General features: G+C 44.5%; 1 protein-coding gene across 16 annotated transcripts in view; it reads left to right on the top strand.

The window, feature by feature from the left end:
* Nucleotides 1-10653, top strand: part of FBRSL1 (fibrosin like 1) — a 374043-nt gene that overhangs the window by 338739 nt on the left and 24651 nt on the right. For all 16 annotated transcript variants that reach the window (XM_017734940.1, XM_017734929.1, XM_017734930.1 and 13 more), the window contains one exon: nt 8728-9124. In XM_017734940.1, the coding sequence (XP_017590429.1) occupies nt 8728-9124 (397 nt within the window). The remainder of the gene's footprint in view (nt 1-8727; nt 9125-10653) is intronic.

Genomic DNA, 10653 nt, shown 5'->3' on the forward strand with positions numbered 1-10653 from the left:
ACATGAGTGGGATGGTGACCCCTGTGGGAGGCAGGAGCCAGTGGCCGTAGGCTGAAGAGTAAAGTATGAACTCGTCTTGATTAGCTCTGTGGTGTGGGTCCATCACCACTTAATTGGCTGCCAATAGCTCCCCTAATGAAGGATGATGGATGGGGCTCCAGGGCTGTGGGAAGGGGCCAGCCTGTCAGAAGCAAGAATGCTCAGAAAAACATCTCTCACCTGGAAAGGACGGAGAGCCAAGAGCTTGAGCGCAGACAGTTCTTCTTTCATAGCATCAGGACAAGCATCAGTTGTCTTCCAAGGCAGAGGGGGGGATTTCTGTGACCCTGCATACGTTTGGCTGGTTAGGGCAATCATCTGTTCCCAGCAGAGATGATCTGGTGTTTCAGAATGTTCTTTCTTGCCTTTCTCTGGTTTTGGTTAGCAAGTGTGCTTTCTCAGCCAGACGTTGACTTAACTTCTCCAGGCTGGAAGATCCAAAAGGTCATTCATGCTCCTCCGGAAAAGTCTCACTTTCTGATTTTACTTTAAATCATTCTTTGGGAGTTTGGAGCTCTCTGATGTCATTTAAAAAAAAAAAAATCAAAACCTTCATAAAACTGTGCAGATGAAACAAAATTGTTGTCTTAGCCCACACAGGGTATTATGCAGCCTGGCAGATCCCTTCCTTGTAGCAATAAGAAAAGGATTTGGCATTTAACCTCTTGAAATTAAACCAGAGTGTGAACTTCAATAGTTCAATCTTATCAGGGCTTTGCTAGAATAACAAATTGTGAAAAAATGTAATCATGTCTCCAATGTGACCTTGGCAGATCTGCCTCTGTGATGTGAGAGATTAGGTAACTCTAAGCAGATGTCTGTTTATTTTGAAAATAATAGTTATAAAATCTTTCTTTTCCCAGTTTGTTTGCACTGCCTGTGAAGGATATGACAGAGAGAATTGTGGTCTGCATGGAACTCTGTGTAACAAGCTGCTCTATTATGCTGAGCAGTAATTGCTCTTGGAGGTTTGAGTTATTGATCTATTGGTGGGGGTTCAATTTCAGTGTAAAGACCTGTGTTCATGATTTAATTGGAGTGATTAATAACTCACTCGCAGGCTAGATGGGAATCGATATGGATTTGAAACAGCAAAAGTAGTACATTTTCTCTGGTAGTGTAGTAGTTGATGGTTTATTATTTGCCCTTGTTTGCCTAATTAAAATCAAAAGATTCCTTGGTTTATAACAGTTCTGTCTGTTGAAAAGCTTACAGCTGGAGTTGAGGATGTGTGCTTGCTTGCTTTCATATCGGGGGAGTGTCTTTCTAAATAACTTATTTACCTTGTTGTTTATCTGTCACTCAGATTAGATGTACAATAGGCCATCACACATTAAAAAAACAGAACAAGGCAAACACACCTTTCGTATCTAACTGCAAGAAGCTTTAGTAATGATTTCTGGCCAGAGAAGCAGCGTGGCTTCTACGTCACTGGTTTGTAGGCATTCAGCATCTGCTTAGGAGCAGTGCTGAAGAGATTCAACCCATTTGATTCACCATTATAGCCCTAGATTAAAAAGCCTGTATGAAACTTTCAATCTCATTACAACGCCAGCATCTACAGTAGGTGCTTTAGCTGCAAATCCAGTTCCAGCTTTGCATTGAGACATTGCTAGAAGCAGCATTGCTAGGAAAATGCAGTGTGACTTACTTTGGGGGGATTTGAATGGTGATCCTTCTTCTTTATGCTGTGGCCCCAATCCTTGTGTTTGGCACCCATTTTCATTCAGCTCCTGCAGCTTTGGTGTGTCATCATGCATGCTTACAGCTAACATGCCTCGATAGAGCATGGAAAGCTCTCAAATCTCTAGGAATAAAACATCCCATTAAAGAACCATAAAGCAGCAAATAGGCATCAAGTCCATAGATCTTAATGCTGTTGCTCCTCAGTTTCTGCAGGAGGGGGTGAAACCTCTCTGTGCTTCAAACTTACTCAACAAAGGCTCTTATCTACAGAGCTGGCTGAGGAAAACATTGTGTAGTGCATTTGAATCTTTTTGCTTTGTGGGGTTGAGTAAGCTTTCTGGTGGACAGCAGATCCCTATGTTCAAATTAATACTAGTGATGGCAGACCTTTTCTTATTGATTAACGTTCACAAACATCTTGGTATATACATGAGCCACAGACCAAAAACACTAGTCTGGATGGAGGTGTTTTAATTTTAAATAGGTACTTCTTTAAGAAATCTTTCCTACCGGTCCTGGAAGAATCAAAGTAAATGTAAGTTTGCCATGCATGAGTTTCTGACTGGGGGAGAAACTTTAATCATACTGAGAGTGGGAGATGCAAAGCCCTCGAGGTGGTCGGAGTAACCTGAAGCCCTTGGGCTGCATCAGCATTGCTGGGGTGGTGGTGACCGACACGTGGCCAGAGCCGGCTCTGGGGAGTGCCCACAGGATGTGTCCATGCGAGTGCAGGAGAGAGGAACTCTCTGCTCAGGTGTGCTCCTAACATGGAAATCGTGGAGCATGTCAGCCCTTCATTCTTGGGAGTTGCTGGCTCTCTGATAAAAATGAGAGCTGCTTTCTGTGTCGTGACACATGAAAATGACTCGAAGATATTGCACTTTTAAACTTGGGCACTTCGGGAGGGAGGGTGGGGGAAGACACCCTTGGAAGTTAATTCTGAGGACCAAGCTGACAGCTTTTTGCCACTGTTGCTTTCTTCTAGGTTGAAAAGCTGAAGGCTTGTTACAGCCCCAGCATACAGCAATCTAGCAGGTTAAATGACTTGGGCAACACAGTTTATTAAAACTGGCAAGTGCTCGCTCCAGTTCCCTTCCTGATAGTCAGGGCTGCCTGGGAGAGTAATTGATAGTGGCAGCTGTTCGGAGGGTGTTTCAGATTGCGGCAGGGCGATGTGACTTGACAGACAGCTCTGTACAAATGAACTGAGTGATAGGGGACGAATCCAGACTGGGCTGGGAAGCCCCTTCCCACTCGGGCTTGGGAATGGGCTGTGGGAGCAGCGCCGGGAACAAAGGCCGGCTCCACGGCCGCGCTCGGCAGTGCGGGTTCAGAGCCGGGCTCCAGGGTTTGTGCTCACACTCAGTTTACTTTTCTCTGTGGGAAAACACTGTAATTTTTTGTGGAAAATCCGCCAGGAGCCCGTGATATTCAGAGGAGCCCATGGCACAGGAGAACATTGTTTTCACACAGCCTCATGCGTAGTTCTGCTGTCGTGATGGAAACTTGGCCTTTGCTTCTCAGTAATGTTAAAAATCGTTGTGTTGCACACCATGGACCCTTCCAGACAGTAGTTTTATGTGCAAGTCCCATGTCTTTATATCTTATCTTGAGCTGATTTGCATTAAAATAGGTGGAGGAACTCTGTGCCCCCTTTGTTGGGGAGCTTCTGTGCTGTAGCTCTGCTTGCCTTACCTTTGCAAACAGCCTAATTGCTTAAAGTGTTAAGTAGTGCTACCCTCCTAAAATGCAATGAAAAAGCCATTTATATAAAAGCAAAAGCCATCTAGGGATAAAGAATTAGCACTTAAATATTGATTTTCACTTGTAAGCACTCTACCAGTGTCAGTGTTATCACTGTCAATGCAAAATGTTTTATTCTCTCTTCTGCTTATGATATGTTGCATATCCACAATACATTATGCAGAAGCCTAAAAGTTCAATTTAAAATAATTTTTTTTTTAAAAACCAACACAGAATGTTCACTGACATTCATTTAGTTATTTCTGTTGTAAAGTCCTGCTCTTCTTTAGTTGTTCCCCTGGCTGATGCTTCAAAACTCTTCTCTGGGACTCATCAACTTCCTCTGAAATTCTCAGCTTCTTGCCATGTGTAATTCCTGTAGTGGTGCTTTTGTAGCATTTCTTGCTGGAATATGGAGCAGGGTTCACCATAGCCAGTCTGGCCTGCGTCTGTTTTCAAGGATATGTACAGGGCGGATAGATGGGCTACAGATGGTGGTTGTTGTGTTTCTTGGGAAATTGCCATTGGTAAAGATGTCATTGATGGATGTAGGAGAGGAATTTCTTTCTCACATCACCCCATCACCCTTGCTGTTTGAATGCAACAAGGGAGACTGCAGAGGGAGGCTGCAGAAAGACGTCTGAATGACTCCACTTTCCTTTTTTTCAAGAGACAAAGGAAAGGCGTGCAAGCAAGATTAGATTATTTCCAATCACGTTGTACGTGTGTTGACAGTCCCCTTTCAGCAGCAACCAGCAGCTTGCAAAGAGCAAGAGGCAGGGCTGGAACTGCTGTTGCCCTAAGTACTGTTTGTATAACACGGTAACTGCTTATTGGAGTTCTCAAAGCAGCCTTTACATGTTTAATCCCTTGCACTTGAGCTACTCTTAATCAGCTTGAAAGCAAATTCCTGTAACAGAAAGGTTTAATTTGTGTCTGGGACTTTCCGTATTGTGCTTAGCCTGCAATGCCGTGTAGTTACATGCTGGCAAGCATGTCACCCTGTGCAGCCTTGGGGATGAGTAACTGCTTATTGGAGTTCTCAAAGCAGCCTGTACATGTTTAATCCCTTGCACTTGAGCTACTCTTAATCAGCTTGAAAGCAAATTCCTGTAACAGAAAGGTTTAATTTGTGTCTGGGACTTTCCGTATTGTGCTTAGCCTGCAATGCCGTGTAGTTACATGCTGGCAAGCATGTCACCCTGTGCAGCCTTGGGGATGGGCAGTGCACGGTTATTCCAGTCATGGATTCAGAATTCAGGCAACTTCCAGATGGGGTCTTGGCTGATGGTCTCTCAGGTTCGGGTAACTCCTCCTGAAGAATGCTTTATACAGTAATTTAAGCTGTAGTTGCCTTTGGGGTTTCCCTTAAACTTCACCTCTGGTTTCTGCAGATTTACAGAGCAGTAGCTAAAGCTCTCTGTGCTTTTAAAAATTGTTACTTTTTTTCTTTACCAGTTGAAGTTGGAATTGGATGTAACCCAAGATGTAGGGAGGTTAACATTTTGCAACACTCCAAATGAACAAATTAGTCAATCAGGGAGGCAAGAATTACTAATCCAAGGTTGTTGGAGGTTTTTTTCTTGTTAGAGTAGATTCAGCCTTTTCTTCCCTGTCTCTCTCACTCAGTCATCATTCATCCCCATGAGATCAAGACATGTTTCACTGTGTGTTCATTTAAGAAAACCTCTCAATGGAAGAAGTCCAAGGTGTTTGGTTAGAAAATAAACAAAAGTTGGCATACTCAAAAGGGGTAGCGCTCTGCACGGTGGAGAGTGGCAGATGTGATCCAGCCTTCCCGTAGCATGGCTGGAACATGAATCATTACAAATGTCAGATTTCCTGTGAAGGGACAAGCTGAACTGACATGCGTTCAGGTTTAATTAAGGTTGAATTATTGGAGCTGACTGTCAAGTCTTAGGCAAATTGGCTCAGCCTGTTATCATTAAGCATGAAAATTACTCTAGGACTTGGTAAAAATAAACACATTTTTGCCTCTAGAACGTTGTGGTGTGGTCGGGTGGGTCTGTGTTCTTGTTGGGGCAGTTGTGCTCAGCTCCGTGGGTCCATCTGCTCAGGAGGGCAGGATTAGGAGCCCAAGAACAGAAATTTCTGAAAGGATCTCAATGCAACCTGATCCTGCTTGCACAAAAGGGAATATTTGCTTGGTTTCCTTGGGATATTTCCATATGTGAGCAGCAGTCAGCCTGGTCAGAGCTTGGGCACACAACAGTGTAGTTCCCTTCGGAGCGATATTCAAGCATCCTGCAGAGAAACTACGGAGTTTGAGATCCTGATGAGAATGGGCAACATCTCTCATTAAAATCATTAAAATTAACTTTCTGAGGGATTTCAGGAAAGATAGCTCAGAGACCTCCATGTGTGCATTGCAGTCATCAGGAGGAGAAACAGCAAAGTCACCAAACACCAGGATTCTCCCATTCCTGTGTGGTGGCTGAGAAGGCTTGGGGACTCTGCTCTCTCACTTTTTTCCCCTCTGGCCCATGAATGCACATCATATCTTTCCCTTCTCAGTGCTTCTGCTTTTGTGCAACACGGCTGCAAAAGGAGAGAAGATGCACTCTTGCCTGTAGCTTTTCTGGCAAGGAGGAAAACTGGCATGTGGGTATTTTCATTGTTGTCAAGAACGAAACACAAAAATATTGCAGTACTGCATCCTGGGAGATGGAAGTTGGCATCAGGAACTAGTCATGTACCCCTAGTACTAACAAACACAACCAGGCTTGGCTGGTCAATTCAGTCAGCAAGGGAGCCTGAGCTTTTGCCTTGAGAAAATTGCAGATGAGAACTAATGCTGAAACCACGGGGAATCAGCAGTTGCACATAAAACTGGTCAAACAGCTGCTTTTAATGTGGGACTTTATTGATTTGTTTTGGATCTAATTGACTTTTTACTCAACTAACTTTTGTGGTGCCAGTGTGTTTTGAATATACACCATTAGTCTACATTGCCTATAATTACACAATATGAAGTTTAACTCTGTAGGAGGAGGCCTGTTGGATGTAAAGAGCTAATGGGCTCTGAGGAAACCTATGCTCAGGAATGAAACCCAATTGCTTTTAATGGGTAGCTCCTGAAAAATAGTGGAATCTACAGCTGTGAACACACTTGCTCCAAAATGCCGTGTGGGGAGCCCTGGCTTGACTAGGCAATGACAATTTTTCAATCGTTAGTAATAAAATCTGAGGAAAGTTTACAAACATAGGTGGCGTTATAAAAAATAATGGTATGCAAGAGCACTGAGAATTTAACTTTAAAAATAAATTCTAAATAGCATTGGAACCAAGTCTAGCTACATCTCACAACCAGTTTACCTGGGATGCATGAATTCGTATTTGAAAAAGAAATTCACTGAAATGAGAGTTAGCCTTATATTTATTGTAGAGAATAATTTAGGATCTCCAGACATTGTGTCAGACCTGTAAAGATATATAAGGTGCTGGAAAGTACAGTGTTGATAGTACTTGCTGCCAGCCAAAACACTGGTGTTTGGAAAGGCTTCTGTTCCTGTTACTTGTGGGTTTGAGGCCCCAAGACCTCAAGACATTTTCAGCTGATAAATATAGTTCATATGTTTCCATTCGTCCTCTTCTCACATTCTGAATTTATACATATGCAGTGATGAGCTGATTGATTGATGGATGAAGGAAATGGTGCATTGGTGAGAGTGCAAGCAGAGCCAGAAGCAGTGTGGGAAGCTGCCTTTTATCTCAAGGAAGGAGATGCCTTCACCACGTAGGCATTCTGGGTACAGAACATGAGCTGGTGTGCTGCAGGCTCTGATTCATCGCTGTCCTCCTCCCATCCAATGCCAGCATGGTGGCACTCAGGCTGTGGAAGTGACAGTGGGGACTCTGGCCTCGCATGGGCTGGTTCACAAACGCCTGGCCAGAGCATCTGCACGTCCAGAATTAGCTCATGGTGTGTGTTGTGTGTTATTTCCACACCCTCCTACATCAGGAACTGGCTCAGTCCTTTGATGAGACGGGAGAATTTCAAAGGTGGAATTTGTTTGTGAGGGTGTTGGGAGCATGTTAATGAGTGTAGGTAGCATCTCTTGCGTGTCTGCAAGGCAGCAAAATGCAGGCAGCCCCTGGCACGTGTTGGTGGGTAACAAAAGCATGTCTCCTAAAAGTCAGAGGTGCTGTGTGTGCACGAGGGGGGGGGTGTGTGAGTGTGAAACACACCAACAATGTTAGGTCCTGTAGCCCATGAAGAGCTTTTCTTGTAATTGTGGGTATGTGTGCACTCAAGGTTACACAGATTAGGGCGAAAAGGGAGTTACAGTGGGAGTTGAATTGCTTTCATGTTGGTCTTTTCAGTTGTCTTCGACCTTTTGGATACTGGTTGATCTGAAATATCTCTTCTTTCCTCCCTTTTTCCTTTCCAGCCTTTTAACTCTTTGGGATGCTTTGTTTAGCTTAATTATTATGAAAAATGGCAGAGTTTGGCACCATAGAAAGAGTAATTCCATATGGAATTCTCTCTGTAGGTGCATTTTGCAAAGTTGCAGCATTCCTGATAGTTTTGGCATGCCATGCATACAGATGTTTGCACTGTTTAGGGTAAGCAGGACTACATTTCAGTGCTCATTGAACTTCTGACTGGATTTTTCCAGCATTCTCTGTTCTTTTCTTCCACACAAGCATGTGGCCAGAGGACAGCAGCGTCACAGCTTCTCTGCAGAGCTGTCCCATCCTTTGCTACAGAGATCCCAGGTAGCCTCCATCCTAGAAGACAGGTGGGGTTATCATTAAGGATTGATGCTTGGGTTACAGTGCATTGTAGCTGGAGTTGAGCCTAAATCTGATGTGGGTTACCTTGAATGAGCATTGAGAAAATGAAATATCTTAATGACGAGGCATGTGTTTCATGAACGTGGAACTTACATTGAGGGGGAAATACTGTAGCAGTAACTTGAGACATGTTCACACTCCTATTGTACATAACCCTGGGCCTCTGAAGAAGTCACAAAGCTGTGTGTTCTGTGTAGTATGCATTCATTTAATGACAGCTAAGTCTCTTGCACACATGCTAAAAGTACTGTGGATTGGCCAGCCAAGGACAGCAGAAGGACAGCCGCAAACACACATCCATCTTGTAGCAGCAGTGCTCCCACGGCGCTCCCACGAGCTGAAACATGACTTGTTTTTTCCCAGGCATATGTTCTACCAAGCAGAGAAAGAAACACACACCTTTCAGTACGTGCTTTGTTCTTTTTCTCGTTGCTCCATAAGGTCCCACCTTGAATGACAAGCCAGAAGCGAAAGCAGCCAATGTCCCAAAGGTGTCTGGGCTAGAGCGGAGCCGGGAGCTGAGCACCGACGTGCCCTTCGCCCTGCCCATCCCCAGCCCCCAGCCAGTCGCTGCCGTTGTGACTTCGACTTCCTCAGCGCCCACGTCAAGTGCCAGAGCAAGCCCACTGCTGAAGAAGGAGCCAGTGATTTCAGCACCAGCACCACCCAGGCTCACGCCTCAGCCGCAGCCTCGGCCGCAGTCACAACCTCAACCTCGGCCGCAGTCGCAGCCTCAGTTAATCCCTGACCTTCGGAGCCAGCCTCCGAGTCATATCCCTCCGCCTCTCAACTACCAAGTGCATCACCAGGTGGCCCACAACGGACTCAATAATATCAGGTAGGGGGAAGGGGATGCTCACGTCATCTTCAGGCTGCTGCTGAGCTAAAGCTCGTTTCACACTGGGCAGAAATTGCTGGGGGGTAAGGCGAGCACTCGTCTGGGGTAAGATGGTCCATGCTTTGGATACTGGACTTCATGGGCTGACTACAGGCTGGATTTTCCAGCTGTGGTGGATCAGTGCATTTGAAACGTGATAAATGAGGTGATAAATGCACACCTTCTGGGAGAAAGGCACATGTTCCTTTCAGTCCAGTTTCAAGAAAAATTTTGCACGGTCTTGTCTGAGCTGGCTAGTTCTTGCCTTAGAAATTTAAGGGGGTTTGAATTTGAGCAACACCTTTGTTCCATATTCAGAAATACTTCCATTGAAGTAGGTTTGCTCACAGTTATCAGGTTTTTTGTCTCACCAGCATCAAAAGATGGATATCTGTCTTGGACTCTGATCCTTGTGGGTCCCTTCCAAATCAGAATATCCTGTGATCTGTATTGGAAAACACTGTGTCCCTGAGACCAGGGCTCCTGTGTGGCCTGATAAATCTGCTTCAATCTGACATGTTCAGATCTTGCAGGAGGCTTAGCTCCACTGTTTAAATTGCCTCCGTCCAGTAAGGAGGGTGGGTGAAAATGTTTCTAGAGAAAAGAGTTTAGTCAGTCAACTGGAACCTGTATAGTCTTTTTGCTGGTACAGAAAACATGCCTTGCCTCCCAAGCAAGAGCTGGGCTAGTTTAAACAAGATGAGAAAACTGATTTAAAGCATAATATTTAGCTGCACAAAGGTCAGAATATGAATACAGAGAGCTGTCATTAATGTGTATTTCATAGTATCCTGCATACGTAAGCTCTGTTGTGGTTTTACCTTGTAAATGCCACCATAGTATAAATGGTGAATAATATTTCAAACTGTTCAAGATCTCCCTGAGGTTTAGCTTGCAACAAATACTCGATATTGTGGGAATTACACAACTAATAACTGCACTGATAGTGTGTTTCAGCCCACAAAACTTAGATCACTTGCAATGGAGTAATAATAGAAGATGTAAAATACAAATTACTATGAGAAAAATGATTAACATGGTGTGGGTTTGCATGCTTGTGTGACTAAAGCTCCACAGCACATGTGCAACAGATGCAGTGGGATCCTGGAGTCACTCGTGCTGTGCAGCTCTGCACACCCAGAGCAACAGAAAAAGGAATCGGTGTCGCTGTGTCCTCTGGTCACAAGGACCCACATGGACACTGCACGGTCATCAGAGGCTCCATAAAGGTGCAAAATCCAGCTGCCTCTGTGGCCTTCATCAGTACTCACAGATAGCTCTGAGGATTGTAGCACCGGAGGAAATGTCCCTCCAGAGAGCCCCAGGCCCGTTCTGCCCTGTTGGAGACGTTCATTAAGATTCGTTAACTGTCTCCACTGCCATTAAGACAAGCAAAAGCATAAGCCTGGGGAGATCAATGTTCCATAGCTGTGTTGTTTCTGGTAGTATATTTCTTGCACTGTTTCAGTCCTGTATTTTAACACACTCTT

The sequence above is a fragment of the Corvus brachyrhynchos genome, unplaced genomic scaffold (assembly GCF_000691975.1).
Source record: "Corvus brachyrhynchos isolate BGI_N302 unplaced genomic scaffold, ASM69197v1 scaffold114, whole genome shotgun sequence".
Classification (NCBI taxonomy): Eukaryota; Metazoa; Chordata; class Aves; order Passeriformes; family Corvidae; genus Corvus; species Corvus brachyrhynchos.